The 23,443-nt window shown below is 40.5% G+C and overlaps 1 protein-coding gene across 1 annotated transcript in view; it reads left to right on the top strand.

The window, feature by feature from the left end:
* LOC121936846 (connector enhancer of kinase suppressor of ras 2-like) overlaps nt 1–23,443 on the top strand; it is a 327,954-nt gene that overhangs the window by 197,207 nt on the left and 107,304 nt on the right. Inside the window, exons 10-12 of the mRNA XM_042479498.1 lie at nt 10,107–10,240; nt 11,785–11,996; nt 22,785–22,871. Of these exons, the coding sequence (XP_042335432.1) occupies nt 10,107–10,240; nt 11,785–11,996; nt 22,785–22,871 (433 nt within the window). The remainder of the gene's footprint in view (nt 1–10,106; nt 10,241–11,784; nt 11,997–22,784; nt 22,872–23,443) is intronic.

Raw genomic sequence — 23,443 nt, 5'->3', positions numbered from 1 at the left:
CAGCAGATGGGGCAACTCTAAGGAGCCTTTATGCAGTCTTTCTTACTTCAGTGAGGAAGCAAACACGAGCTGAACTCCATTCAGAGCCATTGTAAAAGTCCTGTGTGTCATTATTATATGATATTATATGATATTCGCTTCTGCCTCCCCAAAATAATCTGACTACAGATAAAGAAAACCAAGGGGAAAACTGGACTGAATCCTTTCCCATGACATGCAGCATTTTAATGCAGAGGAACCCTTTCTGTAGTGGAAGAAAGTGGATCTCATTGAGCCAACCAAACCTTGCAGTCACCGAAACACTCATATTTTGCAAATACTATACAGCTCATCTTTCAAATGTTCCAAGTGCTTCGCATATATCATTGCTGAGCATTACATGGCAAATGTTTTGGAGCACATTTGGAATAACTGATAATTAACTTTTCCCCATTTAATTCTCTTGTTTTACTGCTGATGCTCCTGTGGCTTTATTATCTGTGCTTACATTTTATTGCGTTTTAAAATTGTTTTGTTTCTGTCTTGTTGTTCATCCTGTGGATCTGGTTAGATAGAAAGGTAGGAAATAAATTCTTTTAAAGACAAATGAAAATGAATGAACGAACAAAGGGCATGGCAATCTTTCAAGTGCAAATGTGCATCACTGAATACCAAAGTCAGGGCCATCCATGCCATAGTATTCCCTGTCTCAATGTACAACTGTGAAAGCTGGACAGTAAAGAAAGGTGACAAGAAGAAAATCAAGTCATTTGAAATGGGGTCTGGAGGAAAGTTCTACTGATATACAGTAATGGATTTCCAAAATAAGTAAATAAATAAATGGGTCCTAGAGCCAACTGAGCCAGCATGGCAATGGTTTGACCATTGGATTGCCACTCTGGAGACCAGGGTTCGAATCCTGGCTCAGCTGTGAAAACCCACTGGGTGGCCCTGGGCAAGTCACTGGTTCTCAGCTTCTGGGGAAGGTAATGGCAACCCTCCTCTGAACAAATCTTGCCAAGAAAACCCCATGATAGATTCAGTACACCTTAGGATTGTCATAAGTCAGAAAAGACTTGAAGGCACACAACGACAACAAGAGCAAACCAAGCCTGGATGAAAACTAGAAGCCAAAAGGGCTAAACTCTGGCTATACAGTGATATGACATGACATATTAGAAGAGGTAACAATGCTGGCAACTTGAAAACACACAGGCACACACTAGGATTCTGGCTCCTACTACACAGCAAAACATTCCAGCAACTCTACAGCAACCTGCAAATCAAATGCATCATGTTTTCTGAGACTTCTTCCTTTGAGAGGAGAAGATATAAATCTAACGGCTTTCCTTTCATATCTTTTTTATTATTACCATTATTGGAATCCCAACTGGAGGAAGAATACAGTCAGAGTCACTGCATTGTCTGCTAACAGCTCCTTATTCACTGGCTCTCATGGGCAAAATCAGTACAGTACTAGTAAGCTAAACCATTGTCTGTTTCCATCATATTACAGCTGTTCCTTCTCTCTCCCTCCCTTTTCTATTTATACTTTTGAAGAAGGAATTTAAAATCTTTCTTAGATTCTACAGCCTGCTTATTTTCAAGCTTTTGGGCCCATGGATTATGAGTTTGAAGACAAGTATTACTTATTTTTTTCCAGTATGTAAATAATCAAAGCAATCATGAATTATTATTGCTTGATCTGCCTGCTGAGTTGCTGATGCTTTCCAAACAAATTTTAAAAGTAAGCCCTCCGCAATCTGCTGCATACACAATTGTGACTTTACTGTCTCTTTAAATACAACTTTAAAATAAAACACATGTGATTGAAGAAAATATAGAGAGGAATTCAGAAGTCCTGAACATTGTGGATTGCCACAAAAACCAAACATTATTTTTTAAAAACTGCTGCTATTGCCATTTATTGTGGCAGCCTCCCCTGCTTCTCTTCCCACAAAATAGTGGAGGAAACAGGAACTATGCTATTCCCACAGATGATGGTGAGCCCCATCCCTGAGAAGATGTTGCAGAATTTATCTTCCCCCTAAAAACATCCAGCGAAATTGCCCTCCGAGTCATATCATTTTAAACAAACCTGATCTCGTCTGGTTTTAGAAGCTAAGGAGCATTGGTTCTGGTTAGTACTTGGATGGGACACAATGACTGCAATCCCATGTGGCTCAGCTTAGAGTAGTATACCTATGACATACCACCTCCCTGACATAGTCATCTCTGATGTCTCTCCCACTCCACTTTGCACATCCATTCCCTGCTTCATTGGGAGCAGGCAGGATTGCAGACGTCTCTGGATATGTCTCTCTTTTTGTTGTTGTTAACTGCCCTTGGGTCGATCCTGACACATGGTGATCCTGTGGATGAGACATCTCCAAGACTCCCTATTTCCCACTGCTCTGCTTAGGTCCTGTAAATTTACACCCATGACCTCCTTAATAGAATCCATCCATCCAGCATCTTCCTCTTTTTCTACATTCCCTCCACCTTTCTTAGCATTATTGTCTTTTCCAATGAGTCATTCTTTCTTATGATGTGACCAAAGTATGACAGCCTCAGCTTTATCGTCTTGGCTTCCAGGGAGATTTCAGACTTGATCTGTTTTAGGCCCCATTTGTTTGTCTTTTTGGCCATCCACAGTATCCTCAGCCCTTGTCTCCTATCCGCTCTCTTCACTGTCCAGCTCTCACAACCTTACATGGTAATGGGAAAAACAATGGCTTTGCGATTCTAACTTTCATGTTGGATATCTTTACATTTTAGGATTTTTTTTATTCTTTCATAGCTAACCTCCCCATTCCTAGTTTTCTTCTTCTTTCTTGACTGCAGTCCCCATACTGATCAATCTTTGACCCATGGTATGGGAACTCTTTTACTGTTTCAATTTCCTCATTGTCTAGGGTGAATCTGTTAGATCTTCCATGGTCATTATTTTTGTTTACTTTATTTTGAACAGTAAGCCTGCCTTTGCACTTTCTTCTTTGATCTTTCTTAGTAGTTATTCCAGGTCTCTGATATTTTCTGCTAGTAGTATGGTGTTGTCTGCATATCTCAGATTATTGATATTCCTTCCTCCTATCCAGGGTATCCCTTATAATGAACGAATTTGTATTTGTGGGGATCATGAAATTGAGGATCTAGCACACATTTTGTTTAGATGTAATTTGTACCAAGCAGAAAGGGATCAATATCTTCATCCCTATATTAAACGAACAATATACTGGGATACCCACATCAGAACATCATACTTTATGAGTGGACAAGATTCAAAAATCTCTATTGCTACAGCTCGGTTCCTTCATAAAGCATCGCTGTTGAGATCTAGATATGTTGGAATGATTGGTGTTAATTGTAAGGGGGATGATCAGATTTGATGTATGTCGACGGATATTTTATGTTACTTCTGCCTCCCATTTCAATTCCAATTTTAATTCTGTTTTATTCCCTATGGTAACTATCTTACATACTACTGTTTAATTGTTAACTATTTTATTTTATCTGTTTACTAGTATATCCTTTAGCACATATTGTATATCTTTTAGATATATATAAGCTGTAGACAAGTAGTGCATGTTCTGGTTCTGGTGCACGCTTAGGTTATGCATATGTATTTATATTGTATGGAGGTTTATTGCACCTAGTGCACTGTATTTACATTTTATATATAGCTGTGTGATACTGCTTTTTATTATGTTACTAGTATTTTGAAACGGCCCTTGGGCTACTCAATAAATTGTATTGTATTGTATTGTATTGCAAGTTGAACAGAGAGGGTGAAAGGATGCAGCCTTGCCTGAGCCCTTTGCCAATTGGGAACCATTCTGGTTCTGTTCTAACAGTAGCTTCTTGTCCTAAGTACAGATTTCTTATCAGGACTATCAGATGTGTTGGCACTCCCATGTCTTTAAGGGCGTTCCATAGTTTTTCATCATCTGTGCATTTGAAGGCTTTGTATTGTCTATAAAACACATGGTGATCTTCGTCTGTCTCTGTAGCTGTGTCTCCATAGCCAGGCATAAAATGATTGCAGCAGTACTGAGACCTCTGAAAGACCCTGATGAATCCTGGTGCTGTTGTCATCATTTCATTCTACAGAAGATGCTTAGGTGATCCTGGCTACTCACCACAAAGCAGGGAATTGCTATTTTGATGCTATTCAGGATTTGGAGATGGTTGGGTGCTGCAGAAGGAGGAAGGCAACACCAACCCCTGCAGTGGCTCCCAAAAAGAACATACACACGAATAAGGGAAATGTGCATGTGCATGTGTCCCTAAGAGGATGTTAGCCCACATCAGGTATCTCCAAGAAGGATCAGGAAAGAATCCTGCTTAAAAGCCTGGAGCACTTCTGACAGCCATATTTGACAATGTTGGTTTCAACGGATCAATGCTCTGACTGTTGAACAATGTCTTATATTCCTCATTTCTCTGCCCTTAAGAGGCCATTTGTGGATTGTTTTATTTGAAACAGAACTTTTGCATGATGTCAGAGGAACCCAATTCCATTCTGTTGCTCTGTAGTTGCTGAACCCAATAGGAAGACTCCAGTGTACCTCTCCAGGCATCTATTGTACTGCAAGTTATTATTATAGTGAATATATGGCATGGAATGCTCTCTGCTGAATGGCTGAGCATTTCATTGCCATCACAGTTGTGACAGCCGAATGACTGAGTGAGAATGCATTTCAGAGATTTCTCAGACGTGGGAAATATTTTCCCCTGATATGAACTGGCTTGTCACTCATCATAAATTTTTGCATTTCCTTGCCACTGGCCACGTGAGATTGATTTAAACAAGCACAATCTGAGCTGTCTCCAGCCCAAGCAAGCCACCTGTTTTATGTGATTTTACCAGCCAGCAGAAATATTTAGATTTCCTCACATTTTAGCTAAGGTGGCTATAGGGTGAGGTGGGGATTAAGCATACAGTGAACCATTTCTCCTCAGGTCTTCAATCCAAGTGCAGTATCATTCCCACTACTGTTGTGATGAACCTGAATTCTGAAGACCCAAGAGGATCAAGCAAGTTACAGAGTATTTTGGGTTAATGAAGGTCCTTTCCCAAAAATCGGGGGGGGGGGACAAAACCATCCGACCCCTGAAGGAGCAAAATAACAGACCATTCCAGATAACTCTGGGCCACTGGAAAATAGCAGAGGGATCATCTCCTCAAACAATGGGAACTCCTGCTCCTAAAGGTGCATTTACATTGTAGAAATAATGCAGTTTGATGCCACATTAAGTGTGGTAGTTCCATTCTATGGTTGCCTAGCTTCTAAGGTGGGTTTTAGGTGCATTTGCAGTCATGGCAATAGTGCCATGATCATAAATGGGAATACAGTTACAAAGTCACAGGTCTTAGCTTAGAATCATAGAATAGAATCATAGAATCATGGAAATGGAAGAGACTTCAAGGATCCAGTCCAACACCCTGCCATGCAGGAACCCACAATGAAAGCACCCCTGATAGATGGCCATCCATCCTCTGTTGAATAACCTCCAAAGAAGGAGACCCCATCCTACTCCAAGGTAATGTGTTCCAAATCAAACAGCTCTTACTGTTTAGGTGGACTATTTTCCCCCTTGTAGCTTGCATCCATTGTTCTGGGTCCTGTTCTCTGGAGCTGCAGAAAACAACCTTGCTCCATCTTCAATATAACATCCCATCAATTATTTAAACAGGGCTTTCATATCACCTCGAAACCTTCTCTTTTCCAGGCCGAACATACCCAGCTCCTTAAGTATCTCCTCATAGGGCATGGTTTCCAAATCTTTAGCCATTTTAGTAATTGCCTAACAGCATGCCAGTCATATATTACAGAAAATATGTATGTTGGTCATTTAAGACAACCCACTATTCAATGCAGGATCATCCATATTGTATCTCTGATACCTATACCTCCAGCAAGGGATGTAAATAATATTTGCAAATTTCCTTGCAAAATTTCTTGATGAGGAAGGATGCCTTGAAATGGTAAGACACTCCACTGAGAAAACTGCCAGTCTCTATAAGCTTTTTAGCTTTCTCGAGACAGCAAAAAGCAAGTCCTTTCTTTTCATTTCCTCTGGTCTTTGTAAAGAAAACATGATATTATGAGCAAAATATGTTTATGCAACAACAACAGCAGAAAGGTGTTCTGCAAATACAGGTTGAGTCTCCCTTATCTTGAATTCCAAGATCAGAAAGACTCCCCAAATCCAAAATGTTTTTCATGGGTTTCTGTGATAGTGACCCTTTTATTTCTGATGGTTTAGTGTACACAAACTTTGTTTCATGCGCAAAATTATTTTAAAACATTATTAACTATTTTTTATTAAAAATTGCTTACAAGCTATGTGAATAAGGTGCATATGAAAGATCGACCCATGGGTCCTGCCCTGCGAAGCAACACAGTTCACGCTATTTTTTCATATGTGTAAATTAGCTCTAGAATTCTGTGAGCTAAAGGATCTGATGTAACGAAGCCTCCAAAATATCTCTCTTGGCCCTGTCTCAGCATTTTCCATCAGTGCTTTATCTTTGCCATAAAGTGTCGTGGAACAGCAGGAGGATGTTATCCTGTGACAGTGTTTTATTCCGATGTTGTCAGCTTTTAATTAGAAAACATGGCAGTCGTGCCAACCATGCTGTGTTTGCCCCCAGTGGGGCCCTGCCTGATATGAGTGGGCTGGTTTCATATCAAAGAACCCATGCGGATACTTGAAAAGGTCTCCTTCCCTTACAGTTACAATTTTTGATCCTGTCCCCCAGTGGAACCGAATTACCTTAGCAAGCGACTTTCTTTCCACGATTTTATGTATATTTATGGAAGGGCGCTGTTGATGTCTTCACTGGCTTACATTGCAGTACCATCAAGAGTGAATAATGTCTAATAACCTGAAACAATGAAATCCAAATTAAAGAGTTATGTATAAGTACATAGACTGACATGGATATGTTTAAAAATTAGACATGCTATGTTGCTAATATGTGCCTGCTTAACAGTTGTTCTGAAATTTCCAAGAGTAGTATCCAAATTCTTGTACTAATGCACAGGATCAATATGTTAAAACCTAATAATAATTAAAAAAGAATAGTATCCAAATCATTGAGACATCAGGCATATTTGAAGCTACTCTTAAAGTTTGTTACCTCCTTGGAGATGTCCAGATCTCCTTTTTGGAGATGCCTCAGATGGGTCTTGACCTGATATATTGATAAAGTCAGACATTTCTCTGAGAACAAATGGAGGATTATTCTCTTTTCCAAGGTGGTTCTCTCCATGGGAGAAGAGGGAAAGCTCCATCCTGATGGAAGATATCTCAGGATAAAAGTCAAGCTCCTTCCTCTTCTTCTTCTCATGGGAGAAAATTGGATGACGAATGGAATAGCAGAATAGTGACAAAAGACCAAGTAGGATCTTGTGTTTGTTTGGTCTAAGAACCCAAAACCTCTAGAAAATGACATTTCTCAAGTGTCCTGTAACACCCAATGTAGCTACCAGTAAAGGCCGTCATAGAAGCCCTTCTCATTATTACCCCTATCATCAAATTAAGTTGCTAAAGGAAAGAAATGAGGCAGTTGCGGTGGTGAAGAATTGAATCAAGGAAGGGTTGTGGTCAGTGTCATAAACACAGACTGAATTATGGGCATTCATATTCTGTATAGCTTAGTTCTAAGTTTGGCTCCGTAACTGGTACTGACATTCTTATTGTGCAATGCTTCTGATTTTTTAGTATGTTATGGAAATGTTAAGGATGTCATGGGAATGTGAAGGATTTCCATCTGTGTGCATATACTGGAGGTTGAGTGAGACGCTCTGTATGGAGGCAGTGCAGTAGTTCCTCTACCTAGTACTGCCTGCAATTCTCTATCTCCAGTCTTAAAGGTCTTTCAGTTCTCATTTATATTTCGCACTCAGCTATGGCTACTGGAGTGGAAAATACACATCTACTTTATCAAGCAGGAAGGCTGTGCATAAGCGTCAAATATACCACATTCCCCTCTAAAATATTTGGAATTAATAGTCCGAAAAAGATTAGGGCACCCCTTTGTGAATAGGAATGGATGGATCGCTCTATTCCGGTCCATTTCAAACCTTCGTTCATAAATCTTGTTCATCCCATTTCTGCACTGAGCTGTGCTTTTTTATTCATCATTATCATCATCTGTACAATTTTCTCCTTTTTGAGAAACTCATATCCTCACAAAACTCATATTTATAAACACATTCTCCCAATGTATGCATTTTTTAATTATTAAATATGCATTTACTGCTTTCCTGTTTGGGACTTATGTCCTTTTAAGTGGACTTATGAATATGGGAATTAGAACTACATGGTGGTATAATGTCCATATCCAATAAAGGGCTGCCGTTACATTACTACATAACAGAGCCAGCAAAGTGCCCAATGTGCACTGGTGCCTAATGTACATGTGCATCTGTCCTGATACTCATTGGGCACCAATGCACACTGGGCACTCTTGCTGGTGTCCCATCACACAAATTTACAATTCAGTAAAGGGATTTCTTTCACCTTGGCTATGTAGCTAGGCTAAATAAAGTTACATAATGCAATAGGTCATATAGCATTCAAGCAATTTAATATACATTTCAGCTTATACTTTATAAGCCTGCCCATGCTTTGAGCTTTGCTGGGGAGGACCTTCTCTCTGTCCCACCATCCTCACAGGTATATCTGGTGGGGACACGGGAGACAGGGCCTTTTCAGTGGCTGTCACCAGGCTCTGGAACTCCCTTCCCAGAGATGTTAGGCTTGCATTCTCCCTACTTTCTTTCTCTGGGCAGGTGAACATCTTTCTGTCTTGACAGGTCTTTGAGGATTGATTATAGAAGGCCAATCCCAGCTAATCAATGTGCTGGATTTTTCTATGTGTTGTGTTTGTGTGTTTTTTTAATGGTTTATATTTTGACTGACTTTAATTTTTTCATAGTTTAATCATTTTTTTAACTTTGATATTTTGAAAATTTTTAACTGCCTGTTTTTAAAACCTGTTGCAAGGCACTTTGAGTCCCAGCAGGATGGTAAAAGAATACAAAGAGAAAAAGAAACTTGCACAGCATGATGGAGTGACTGCTGGAGGACACTTAGGAGGAGACCAAGCCTGAAAGCTTCTCAAGGAAGCTAAGGGCTGAGACAGATGGCCCAAATGCGACATGGCGACGGCAATAGTAGGGTTCCAGTATGTGCAGCAGCTGCATGGTCCAGAACCCTACGACGTGCGGATGGTGGCCTAATGGCGGCCCTCCATCCACATGGGGACTGTCATCTTAGCGTGACATGCAGCGTCCACACATCATTGCACATTGCTTACATCATGAGTGTGCTATTGGTGCCCTCGCGACATAACCTGGGAGGCGCAAAAAGAACCCGGAAGAACCGGGTTCTTTTTACTGCAGAGGGACGCGGTAAAAAGGTAAAATAGGCGCCTGCAGACCACCATTTCTCGGCATTATGTATTGGGCCTAAAGGAGGCCCTGCCTTCCTTCTCTTCTTTGTGTCTACCTTGGCGGAATGGCTCATGGCCAATCATGATTAAAGTGCCCCACTGATTCCAATGGTTCTGTTTTACTCATGACTGAATCTGATCCAACTCAATGTGGCCAACAGCCTTCAAATAATTGTGATATTTCCTTTCCCTGATCCTTGAGATATCACAACTGGAGATGACCTGGACTGAATCTTGGACCTTATCCTTCTTGTGCAAGTGACCTATTTGTTGTGAATAATCAGTTCTTCAGTATACATACACACAGACTTACAGACACACACACACAGACAGAGGAACATTTTTAGTTGGAAAGAAAGAGTTGTTTCCTTCCACTATAATATCGCATTCCAAAATATCTTTGAGCTTCCAATGTTTTTATGAGATAGAAATATTTTCACAAATCTCTCTTTGGGGACAAATATTGGTTATAGCCAACCCTGAGAAAGCTTCCAAGAAAGTGATGCCAGGCAGGCCAATGCACATGCCAGCTTTTGTTGCAGCAAGTGGGGAGAGGGAGGCAAAGGGCTAGAAATGGCTAGTTTACTCAGTATGTGCTTTCTCTCTTTTTCCTTCTTTCTCTCTTTCTCTTCATTCTCTCTCCCTCCCTTTCATTCTCCAGCCTGTTATTCCAACCAGCCCAACGAGCAGCTCCACAACACCAACCAGCACAATGGGCTTGAGCTCCAAAATGGACAACTCGACTCTCCAAGATGTTTTCATCCTCTCACCCATGTCAGGACTCTATGGCCCCAGGTACCCCTTGCATGTGGACATGAGAACCATAGTTTTAGACTATAAACAGAAACTGCTGGTTGGATCAAGACTTAATCAAATTAGATCTGTTGGAATCAATGGGACCTAAATACAGTTATGACTAACCTAAGTCCCACTGATTTCAGTGGGTCTACTCTAAGTACGTCTAAGTCTGGGTCTGACCTTCATGGATTTTCTCTCAGCTTCTTCCCTCTTGTTGAGAAAGACAGAACCTCTCTTGTCTCTGATGACACTAAATGCTCATATGTGGAGATAAGGCTCATATCAACTTTGCACATGTTTGGATCACACAGGCACAGAATCTGGAAACAGAATTCAAAAACAATGCCATGTTAGTCTGTATTAGTATGCAAAGTGCTCTTGTAGCACCTCTGAGACTAAGGAGCACGGGCGAAAGGGGGAAATCACGCATTTTACCACATGCGAGAACACCACCGATGCTGCCGGAAGTCCCCAATTCGTTTCCCATCCATCCCACAGAGGCCGATTTTCAAGATCTAATCAGGATCAGCCTCTGTGGGATGGATGGGGAACGAATTGGGGACTTCTGGCAGCATTGGCGGTGTTCTCCCATGCGGTAAAATGCATGATTTCCCTGTTCTGTTCCCTTCCTGCCCCTTTTGTTTCATGCCATTTCCGTTCTCCAGGATCCATACGATAAGCTCCTAACTGAGAGAACCCTGTTTGTGAATTGCAAATATGCATAATAGGACACTGGCAAGAGTGTCCCAATGCTCACTCGGCTCTACCAATAGGCATCAATGCTCCTTAGGTGATGTCCCAATGCTCAATGGGCCCAATATACACTGATTCCATTGTTCCTTAGTCCCAACATGCATTAGTCCTTTTGCCAGCTCCCCTATGTAGTAACTTAACGGTAGTCCTTACCGGACACAGATGTTACTGAACTGCCCAATTGCAAGTCCTGCAGACTTAAATCCACTCACAAAAGATGTGAGTTCCCAACAGGAGTCCAGCCAATAATTCTGTTTAGAAATATTATATTCTGAGTAGAAAATGCTGCAATAGTGGATTTGTTCTTTGAAAAGTCCACACTTGGTTGATTTGCATAAAATTTTCTGAGCAGGAAGCAATTTTGCACAGAATAAGTCCTGAATTGTGAATAAGCCTCAAAAACTGTGTGTGTTTTTAAAGACTTTCTCACAATAGGAAGAAAATTATTCAAACTACTCCTTGAGAGAAAAACCTAGTGAAACATGACATCCCTGGTTCACAGCAGTGTTTGGAGCCTTCAGCCAAGGCTGCTGGATGAATACCCAGATGAACTCATCAGACCTTGTTTTCAAACACCAACCACTGACTTTGTCTCTCCCTTTGATAAATGTTTTTGAACTGAATGGGAACTTCCTGTGATATTGCTAAAGAAAAGCAGGATACAGTCGTCTATGTCATGTTTATTCTTTATGTTTCAACACTGATTAGAAAAGCAACATTTGTCTTTTTGCAAACCATGGTCACTGATTTGTCAGTAACATTTGTCTCATTTCTTTCTCTCTCCATAGAGATGACATTGGTATTGTGTCTTGTGATGACATCAGTAAATATGGCGTTGGGAAGTCTGGGATGAAGGGTTCAGAGTCTCCAAGCTACTTTTTGGAACATGAAAGTGGAAAGTATTATACTTTAATTGAAGGCGAAGGCCATCCAGTGAGCTCTGAATATGAAAGAGGCAGAGCGACAGGGGTGCGGCGGAGAGAAAAGACACCCACACATGGTACACTCACTGCCTTTGACCTTTTAAAGTTATTAGCTTGTATGATTTCTTCCGTTTATAGGCTGATTCATAGCCCCATGTTCAGCTGGAAAAAGTTCTCCCTTGCTTGTATTAATTTAAGTGGAAACCATCATGCCAATGTGCCATGATTAACAATTGCAATTTCAGGGGGAGATTGCTATAACCAAAATGTGGGGTTTCAGCATCCTGTATATACAATTACAATGGACCCTCTGTATCCACGGATTCTTTATCCACAGATTCAAACATCCACAGCTTGAATACACACACACACACCAAAAAGCAAACCTTGATTTTGTCGTTTTATATAAAGGACACCATTTTACTATGCCATTGTATTTAATGAGACTTGAGCATCCACGGATTTTGGTATCCATGGAACCAAACACCAGCAGATACCAAGAACCCACTGTATTTATTACAGATGACTACATGGTTATGATTTTGCCCCATCATAAAACAGGAGAGTTCCACTGGACCACTGGATTTCATCAAGCCTAGTTTCCCATTTCACACAGTTCCCACCAAATATTTCTAAGTTATGGATGAGCGGATTTGCCAGTGCCATCTATTTCCCATTTCTAGGCCCCTTTTTGTGCTGGTTTCATATAGATTTTTTATTAAATTGATTTATGATGAGATGTATACCTATTGACTAGATCCTATTTCTGTGAGTTTTAGAAACACATACAATGAATTTTTGCTCATTTTCCAAATGTTTGCATATTATCAATGACTTTTTTTGTTTTATGGAATGCTGTGTAAGTCTAGAAATGTATGAATTTCTGACCATAAAGGAAGGAATACAGGAAGCTGCCTTACATGGAGTCAGGCCATTTGCCCACCTCACCCAGTGTTGTTAAAACTGAGTGGCAGTAGCTCTTCAGGGTTTCAGGTGAGACTTTTCCCCTTTAGCTTTACCTAAAGATTCCTGGTAATCTCTGAAAGTCTCATTTCCAAGTACTAGATGAAATGGGACCCCAGGATCAGCAATTGTGCACATATGTTTGAAAATATTTGTGCATGGTCAGCTGTAACGCGCTGGATTTGCCATGCTCTCTTTTTTGGTATCAGCCATCTGTCTCTTTTCCTTGATGGCACAGCTGTATATTTTAAGAAACGAATGCAAGAAACAGAGGGCCTAGAGCTTCATAGTGAAATGCATGTGTCATTTTTATAAGCTCTCAGGCTGCATTTCTAGGCATCTGGTTTATTTGTTTTTTAAATACTGTATTAGGTAACAGGCAGTGAAGTAGGACTCCATCTGAGACCTAAAGAGCCTCTTCCAGCAAGAGCAAACAATACTGGACTGGACTAACAAATACTTTGAGATGTATAAGACAGCTCCTTGTATTCCTGTGAATGGTGTTTTCAGGAAGTTTTCCATTGATGTGCCATTTACAGTTGTGGCCATTTTGGAAGGAGGATCGGGACTGAGAGACGAATGGTGAAAATATGCCTTTCATGTATAAAAACCATCACCTTTGAGTGAATTCCATAAGCATCTGAATTATTCTGTGATTATGCAAAGTGGATAGCTTCTTTGTTATCACTTGGAAGTGCTCTGAAGTTGATTGGTAATCAATTGCAAAAAGAAGGGTTGGCCTGGAAACTCATTAGCTTTTGCTCTTGCTCTTCTGCTTCTTTGAATAGCTGTCAGAAGAAATGACAATAAATTGGACACTGAGAGATGGGTGTCTGGGAGAGATGCACCAGAAGTCTGGTTGGAACCTGTATAGTATACAGAGCAGTTTTCCTTTCAAAGTGACAACATTTTCCTTACAATTATCCGTCAGTTGGCTCTGATTCATGGATAACAGATCTACCATTGGTTAATAGACATAAAATGCAAACTCAGTGAGCAGCAGTAGATCTCATAAATTCATTATAATGTGTTAATGGGTCTGTTGTCATCCATATTAAAATTAGTTGCACTTACTGTATATCCCACTTTTTCTTTAGGGAACATATGGTGGTACACATAGTCTTCTTCCCCATATTTACCTTCACAACCAACGTGTGAGAGGATTAGGCTGACATATATCATCCAAGCAACACACAATGAGCTTTGTAGACAAGGGGAGACCAACCTAATAAATAAAAACATGGGTTTCCCAATGTTCAGGAGCCCCTGTTGGGAAGAGTATTATAACAACAAGGGTTGTATGCAGCTTTCTCCTGAAAACATAAGTATCATTTGCTGAAACTTTCAAAGACCCTAGTAGGTTTTGGTGGATGGTGTCATTGGTCTGCATTGGAAAAAATATTAGAATATATTCAGAAAATGGTGAAAAAATGGTTTTTTAAGTGTTGAAAAATACTTGGAAAAGATGTTGGGGGGGGTTCTGAGGAGAAGATTTGAGAACTTATGAGCATCTTCGCAGTTCAGGACTTGTTTTGTCAAAATTCACATGTGGTTATTTTGCACAAAAAATGACATCTTCTGCCCAGAAAATATTATTTCTATTTCTGTGCAAACAAATGCTGGTAATTGGGATTTATGCTGCATAAAACTCACACATGGTTGGTTTGCGTATAAAACAGTATTTTCTGCACAAAGAAGTCTGTTTTCTATACAAAACAACCACATCAGAATTTTTGGTAGGATAAGTCCCAAATTGCGAATTGGCCTCAAAAAACTGTTTTCAGAGAATTTCTCACAGAGGGAAGAAAATTGTTAAAACTACTCATTGCTTCCTTTGAGGAGAAGCCTAGTGATGGATTGTATCTGATAATGGTGACTTAGGGGGGACACAGACGGGTGGCTCCATGCTGCTCATTTTTGCCCCTCGTTGGTGCCACACAGGCCACACGGTGTGGCACCGATGCACTCCCTAAAAAGGAGCCGTTCTAGGTGACTTCTTTTTAAGGGTGTCATCATGGCACTTGCACTCCATGACAATGACACTTCCGGTGAGTGCCATTTGGGCACTCGGGTGCCCATGCGTCATCATCGCACGCCACATGTGGACAGGGGCGCGGCAAGATGGTGCACTGGTGTTGAAAATAGGGCTGGCCGCATATGGACACCCAGCCCTATGGAGACTTAAAGTTGGCCCCAGGCCATACATTCCCCTTTCACTCTCCACCAGTCACTGCAGCATCTAAACAGCGAATAAAGAGGAGATGTGGATCCCCTACCTATGCATTTTAGCAAATAGCCCCAAGTTCTAGCATTACAAGAGTGGGAGGAAAGCTACTCTGCATCCATTTTCTCCACACTGTACATAGATCTCACCATAGATCTCTAGATCTCACCATAACCTATTTCACAGGGTTTGTGAATTGTGAAGATTAAATTAAGGAGCATTCCCTTGCACTTTGCCTTGAGCCCCTTGGAGGTAGAACAGTAAATATGCTGCACAAGTAAAAAGAAGAAGATATGGAAAGGGAAATATGTTTCTGTGCTCCGGGTGGAACATCTGTGGCTTCTCTTTGGCAGATGCTCAAAAGGTCTGGTAATTAGGTCATGGCTGAAGGGACTTTACAAGTAGTCAGATATAAAGGAAATAAGAGCCCTACGAAGAAATGCCACAAGAACTAGGAGGGAAAAGACCAACACTTGCGTGCTTAGAGAGCTGGAGAAGCAGACTACTCTGAATATTTGATATCTTTTGTGCAATAATGCAAAATAACAGCTATTTAATACTGAAAACAAAGTGTTGAGATCAGAAGCACCTTTCACTGGATTCTTTGGAAATGAATATCCAAAGTAATTGCATGGTCCCAACAGGATTAGACAGGGTAGTTGTTTCTAGACGCAGCTTCTGGTAACTGTTTTAAAGCCCTTTTATAAATATCACCCACCCTCTCATGCTCCAACTCTCTCCAAACCCTTGCCAAACCCTTGAGTATCGTAGTGGAAGTATAAAATGGGGTGATGAGATCTGATGGTAGTGCCCATAAATTTACTGCAGTAGCTTTTAAAAATAAAACCTTTTGTGGCTGCAAAATGCTAAAACGAAATTGAATGCTTCTTGAGTCAAGAGTCAGCAAAGAATCTGATGTTACATTAAAGAAAAACACTTGACATCAGCCTGTCTGAGCCAGAGAACGCTTTGTAGGTTTGGGCTGCCACAACCTTCCATGCCATTTTTGCTATTCTGGAACTAGATTGGTGAAGAATGCTGACTTTTCCCCCCCTCATCCTTGCATTGGTCATGGGCTGTGAAATTTAATGTAATTTAATTTAATTACATTTCATGACAAAAAAGAAGAAGAACAGAAAAATCATTTGTCCTAAAATCCTTAATTTTGTATAAAACTCAATGTTTTATACAAAATATACTGTTTTCTGTAGAAAGCCAGTAGCCTTTGTAAAAAAAAATCCTTGGTTTGTTTTGCAAATGAATTTTTCACTTAGAGGGGTCCTAAAATGAGAAAAATGATCAGAAATGTGCAGAAACTCATTGTCTCATCCAGAAGGCAAAGAAGGTGCAAATATACATTCGTGCATGCAAGAACAAAAAAAGTGAAAGTGTACATCTCCAAGTATCACTGCTTGAGAGCTAATGTGGTGTAGCGGTTTGAGCATTGGCCTATGACTTTAGAGATCAGGGTTGAATCCTGCACTCAGCCATGGCCCACTGAGTGACCTTGGGTGAATCAACACTCTCCGCCTGAAAAAACGCTATGTAGGGTCACCTTAGGATTACTATAAGATGGAAATGACTTAAAGTATCACAACAACAGGAAGTACCATTGCTACCATCCACAATCTAGAAGTTAGTTTGCATTAACCTCTTGAAAAATAGATGTTGGAGAGCCGACCCCAGTTGGCTGGTGTGTCTTGTGGTTATGAAATGTGAAGGTAACCATGTTGGCCTATCAGAAACCATCAAAAATGACAGCGGCATAATACATTTATTAAGAGCAGTGGCAGTGACACAAAGGAGTGACCAAGCTTTGAAGTTTCTGCATGCTGGATGTTAAGCAAAACAAAAAGTGAGGGTCTGTTGTGTGAAGCCTCTATTTGAGAGCATTACCAATATATTTCAGATGGAATGTTTTCAGAAAACATAATTATATCTTGCGAAGTCTGGTAGAGCATTATGATGCTCTGTTTAAAAACCTCCAAAGGAAGAGACCTCACCCCACTCCAAGGGAGCATGTCCCACTGTCAAACAGCTTCTTCCACCTAAACTCAGAGTCTCCTACTTTAGAGGTTTTTACACAGAGGCTGGATGGCCATCTGTCAAGGTGCTTTGATTCTGAGTTCCTGCATGGCAGGGGGTTCATCTTGATGGCCCTTGAAGTCTCTTTCAACTCTATGATTTTATGATCTCAGGTTGCCCATGAGAGATATTAGAAAAAAATACTTCTTCTTCTACAGTTGACTACAGTTTCCAGAATCCCGCAACTGACAGTAACCTCCCCCTGCCAAAAAAAGAGTAACAGTTCCAAACTAAGATGTGCTGTGGGGCAAAAGCAATCAATGGTCTCACTTTGAAAATATTAAGAACTATTAGTTATTTGGATCTGTTCATACGGCCATCACATCTCCTTTTTGCATTGTTTGGCCAGAATGCCACGGGATTGTTTTTCTGTTGACAGAACCACGCAGAGTCCAATTCCACCTCCTCCTTGGAGCACCCTGTACACCCTGGAAACCTCTTCCTGAGGTCTGGGAAAGTCTCTGGCATAGGCTTTCAGGCAGCCCAGTGGGATGGAGGGAGGAGAGGAAGGAAAGAAAGAAAGTCCTGTTGTGCAAGCAGATGGCTGCTGGGACAACACTGGCTTTAGGCCACCTCACTGGGTAGCTGTTGCTTCTTTGAAGAAATTGATAAGATGTCAGTTCCTTTGAGGGTACAAGGCTGTTTCTTCATCTCTTAGCAATTGCAGCCTGGAACCTTCATACTGAGAAGGGTCAGAATAGTGTGTTATATCTCATCGTTGCTTGGATTAGGCAAGGTCCTTCAGGAATTAATGGGCTTCCAGTGAAACTTGACTGGCCACTGTGGAGAATGGGATGCTGCCTTAGAAAGACCTTTGGTGTGGCCCAGTACAGCTCTTCTTATGGATCCATTTGCCAGAAGTATTTAGTGTCTAAATGTGCTGCATTGTTTTATGCTGTAGTTATGTGGCCATGGGAAAAGCTGCAGCATCGCTACCCTGCTATGTGGCCTGCCACTGCCTCTAAATTCCTGTTTTTATTAACAATGCTGCACTACACTGTTATAGTGCTATTAGTCCACTTTTACTGCTACCTCCTGTGGCATTCTGGGGTTTGTAGTTCAGTGAAGTCTAAGAGCTTTCTGTCTGAAGATTCTTAATCTCAGTATTCCAGGAGGCAGCCATAAGAGTAGAAGCAGGAAAATAGTGCTGTAAGAGGATAGTGCAGTATTATCTTGGAAAAAACCAATTGAGTCAGGGCACATACTTTATATAACATTGAAATAGACTCTCATTTGTATCCTAGGCAAGTGTCTCAGCAGTTGAGACTAATGCATCAACCTATTATATGACCAGCAATTGGAATATTTAGTCAAGTGATAGGACTGTTACTGTCACCTATGAGGAAGCTTCAAGCTTGAAGTCTGTCCCAGTTGAGACAGACAGACAGAGAGCATTTGTGAAGAGTGAAATAAATGACTTGTCCCACTTTGGGACACACAGATACATGTGATGCATTATGTATTTTGTGCATAGAGATATTGCTTTTTTGTGGATTTTGGATTTTGCTTTATTTTGCACTATGTCCAGCATGGCTACCCTTGAGTATGTTTACTAAAGTCTGTTATTCGATTAATATTGGAGAGCAGAACTTAAGTAGGACTTAGTGCAACTGCGCTCTTCATTTTTAGCTCTTTTCCCAAAGAGTGAAAATCTCATTGGCATTTTGCCTTAATAGTAGGATCAAAGAGAAGCTGGAATGGCTTTTTGAAATGTGAGCCAATAAGATGGATTTGGCTTGCTTTCATCGACTCAGAATGAACAATGTCTTATACTTAAGACACCAGCTACATTATGCCAGCGTTAGTTTGCAATAATGTTGAAATTTTCCTCTTATGCTCACATTTGGTCTTTGGCATCTCTTTGGAAAAAAGAATCTGAGGAGATTAAGAATGCTTTCTTGAAACTGATAGGGTTATTTCAAGTAGCGTGTCTTCATTTTGGACCAAACCTGTGCTCTTTGGAGAGATCATAAAGTCAGCTAAGATTTCTGGGTCAGGACTGTCCCAGGACCCGAGATTTCAGAACCAAAACATGATGCCTATAGCAACCCCTTGTGATATTACAGTGTTTCAAAGGTAATATTACAAGAAGCAGTCATTATGCACGAAACCTAAATATCAATCGAATTTGCACAGAATATACCATTTAAATCCATTCCTTCCAACTAACCCCACTGTCCTGATTAATCTTCTGTCATCCCAGTTTTTCAGCTGCTTTTAAAATGTCCCAGTTTCATTCTCTCTTCTCATTTCTCCCCCTTTGTCTTTGAATTGCTGCAAATTGAGTTCACAGTACAAAAGTAGATACTCTGCACCTGCATCTATCGGGAGGCCAAAAATACGTTCCCAGATCACACATAGGACACAGCCAAGGAAGTTGAACTGATGTAAAAGTGTTATAACTGTGTAGTGTGAATAAGACCATACACAATATTTGTAGGATGGAGGAATGGTATCTTATAACCAATATGAAATGGTAGGAAGAAACATTAGGCAGGGTATGAAAAAAGCCAACAAAATTGAAAGTGAGACTTAAGTAGAAATTATATTTAGCAATATGAAAATTCCAGGATGCTAAGTTGGTGATACCCCTCCTTCTCTGTTTTCAATATATAACTGATTACTATCAAGAGCAGAGTTCATAGTAATAAGGCAACAAGATAAATGCAATATAATTGCTCTCATGATGCTCCAGAAGATTGTAATAAGGAGGTGGGGTGGGGAACCTGGCCTCTTCAAAAGATATAATGACGACATTCTGAATTAATAGCTTCTTATTCAGCTGGAAGGATCCATGAATATGTGTCACAAATTGGTAAACAGCAAGCTCCATTTATCCATCTGTGGGGCTGCTGAACATTGCAGTCCTTGATCCTGTTGTGTGTTGGTCTCGCCTTTCCTCCTCTTAAAGAGCCCTGGAAATAAAATGGCAGATATGAGCCACTGGACTGGTGACAAAAAGAAAAGGAACTCTTGATTGTATCTGGCCATTTTTCCCCCAGCCTTGAGTTTATTTTTGGAGCTGGGTCAATGTCTTACATATCAGAAAATAAGTCAAGTGGATGAAGCAAATAGGCCACAAAACCAGAGCCAGGCTAGCATTTGGATGTGTGTGTGTGTGTGTGTGAGTGTGTGTGTGTTCATGCTGCTTGAGTATTTCAGATGGGAGTTGACTCATGAACTGGAGGGTAGTTTTATCTGTGTGTTGATGATGATGTAGACTGACAAGGTCAGAAAGATGATCCCACATAGCTGGTTTTACAGATCTGCTTCTCTCTTAATGCTGTTCTTTCTCCAGCATTCCTTGGTTTCCCGAGAAATAAATTGGTGCACTGAAGGAAAAAGTCATACTTTCCAACTGTCCCAGTTTGACAGGGATAGTCCTGATTAATCCTCCATTGCCACGCTTTTTAGCTGCTTTTAAAATGTCCCAGACCTCATTCCTACATACAGATAAATCGGTGTGCGATCCAAATCGATGGAACGATTCAACAGCGGAGGGTGGTTCCCACTACATTTGCCCCGATTGCATTTTTTCCCCTCTAAAATAATCCACGTGTGGTTCACATTCATGCATGAATCGGTTCAAAATGAACCCGCTCCAGCCAGCCAAAGGGCAAATTTAAATCAATTCCGATCCACAGCTGGTTCACATGTGGAAAAATCAGTGTCGAAAAGATGCGGGTTAAATGGGTCTGGTGCATGGACCCGCTCACCGAATTGCTTCAGTGATTCGATTTAAGTGGGAACCGGAGTCATTTGAACTGGTTCAAACCGAATTGCAATCCGATTTAAAAGTAGTGGGAATGACTACTCCCCCCTTTCTCCTCCTCCCACTTTTCTTCTTTATCCTCAGATTACTTCATTTGCCGCAAACTGAGCTCAAAGTACTAAAGTAGATGGCACTCAGGTAACTTAGGAGGAAGGAGCAAGTAGGAATGGGTGAAATATTACCTTTCTCAGTAGATTCAGGCAAAAGCAAACCACTGCAGCCTCTTCTAGATTGTGTGGGTTTTTTTCTTTATTAACAACTTTAGCCATCTTAACTACACACTAATTTTCCATGGCCACCCGTGTCCGATTCTTTCTTTCATTTTCTTTTTAAATATATTTTATTGATTATTAACAAAAACGGGATACAAGTTTGCATTTCCAAACACATGATTCACACACATAGATACAATGAAAAACCAGGACTGATAGCAATTTTCTGTTTAGGATACTTTGTATGATGTCTAAATTGACTTCTAGTTACCTTTTGAACAAGGCAGCTTGTTCAAAAATAGGTTTCCCCATCCAAAAGCCATTTATTACTAATATTATTGTTGTTATTATTATTGTTATTGTTATGCTTTATTTATATAGCGCTTTAGATTTATGAAAACCGATGCATCATCATTATACGCTACATGTTACTGTTATAAAGGGGAGCCAGCATGGTGTAGTAGTTTTAGAGAAGGACTACGACTCTGGAAAATCAGGGTTCAAATCCTTGCTCAATCATGAAAACCCACTGGATGATGGCAAGTCACATTCTCTAAGTCTCGCTGGAAGGCAGTGGCAAACCTCTGAATAAAATCTTGCCAAAAAGAAAACCTTATGAGAGAATATCATAAGTCAGAGTCCACTTGAAGGTAGAGTCAGCATGATGTAATGGTCTGAATGTTGGAGTAGGACTCCAGGAAACCAGGATTCAAATTGCTATTTGGCCATGGATACCGAATAGATAACCTTATGCAAATATAACTCTTGTATCCTTAAGGGGAGGCAATGGCAACCCACATACATGCTCATCATGTACAAACTCTCTCTCTTGTATAGCACTGTACTTAAATTTACATCAGCCCATGTGAAGGTTTTCACGATGGCAATTCATCTGTTCATCCACACACATGTGAGTTACCATCAACAAAGTGAACATAGTTGTGCAGGAGCAGGACAACAAGGATGGGGAACGGAGACATCCGGGTTTCGTTTCTTTGGTTCATTTTTCAGATGTAAACTTGGCCTCCTTTCTGAAAACTTTCTTTTGGATTTTGGTCACGATTATGAAAATCGTTGGAGGATGCGCTCAAAGCTGGGGATGCCGTCAAACCTTCTAGTTACCCTCTTAAACTTTCTTTTGGGCAATCCCCCCTTTTCAAAACTAGATTTCCTTATCCAGAAGCTACTTATTAAAGAAATCAGATACGTTCCCATTGTTCAAAGCCAATTTCGGAGACACAACGTTCACTTTGGACTTTTGGGAATCCATCCTTTATTTTTTGCTGTGCATCTCTATAGAAATGAGAGTGTCTGCTTTGTCTTGCAGAGAAGAGAAGGATAGGGTACCATTAAAAATACCGGGACCTTGGGGACACAGGGATCCTTGCTGGGGAATGAGCTTTCTCCCATCAGCCATTTTTAGTGGCAAAGCCTTCCTTTTCAAATCCATGCAAGTCAAAGAAGCTTGTACTATCTCCCTCCTTGACTGCTCCCGGCCCCATATGTGCCACTAAAGAAATTGCGCCAAGTCTTTCTAATGCAAAAATAATCCTTTTTAAATGAGTTCCAAAAATGTTAATCGATCTCCTTTTCCCACTTTTTTCTTTAGGTGATCTGAGGCCAGTTTCTATGCCAACAGAGTACAGCTGGATAGGAGATTCAAAAGAACCAAATATGTACAAAAGGGGTAGCCGAGGTGAGTGTCTTCATTTCTACACATGGACAAATGCAAGGCTTTCTCAAAACTCCTCTTCGTCCCTCTTAATGCTGCCATGCTGCAAAATGAATGTAGTTTGACATTGCTTTAACTGCATGGTTTAGTAGTATGGAATCATGGGATTTGTAGTTTGTTGTGGCACCAGACCTCTCTGACAGAGAAGGCTATATGTCTCACAAAACTACAAATCCCAGAATGGCAGTTGTCAAACAGCATTAATTCTGTATTGAAGATACAGCCTCATACTCAACCTCATGCAATTAATTCAGCCTGAATTTCTTCTTGAAGTAAAACTTGCTCTTAATCACAAATCTCACCTCAGAGCTTGGAAGGTTGCTGATATAAATAGTTATAGTTATTCTTTCAAGGTCACATAACTAGTTAATTGAAGTAGTTCATTGCCATTTTAGTGTAACTTCAAAAAGTGACTGTTCCATTTTCTGTTTCTCTCAAGTCTCTAAAATGATGCTTTAAGGATCTGAATCTTCTGCATTTGGCAACATTATTATTATTATTATTATTATTATTATTATTATTATTATTATTATTAT

This window comes from Sceloporus undulatus, chromosome 7, assembly GCF_019175285.1.
Source record: "Sceloporus undulatus isolate JIND9_A2432 ecotype Alabama chromosome 7, SceUnd_v1.1, whole genome shotgun sequence".
Lineage (NCBI taxonomy): Eukaryota > Metazoa > Chordata > Lepidosauria > Squamata > Phrynosomatidae > Sceloporus > Sceloporus undulatus.
The sequence above is the reverse complement of the archived record's forward strand: the minus strand, read 5'-3'. Positions and strand labels throughout refer to the sequence as shown.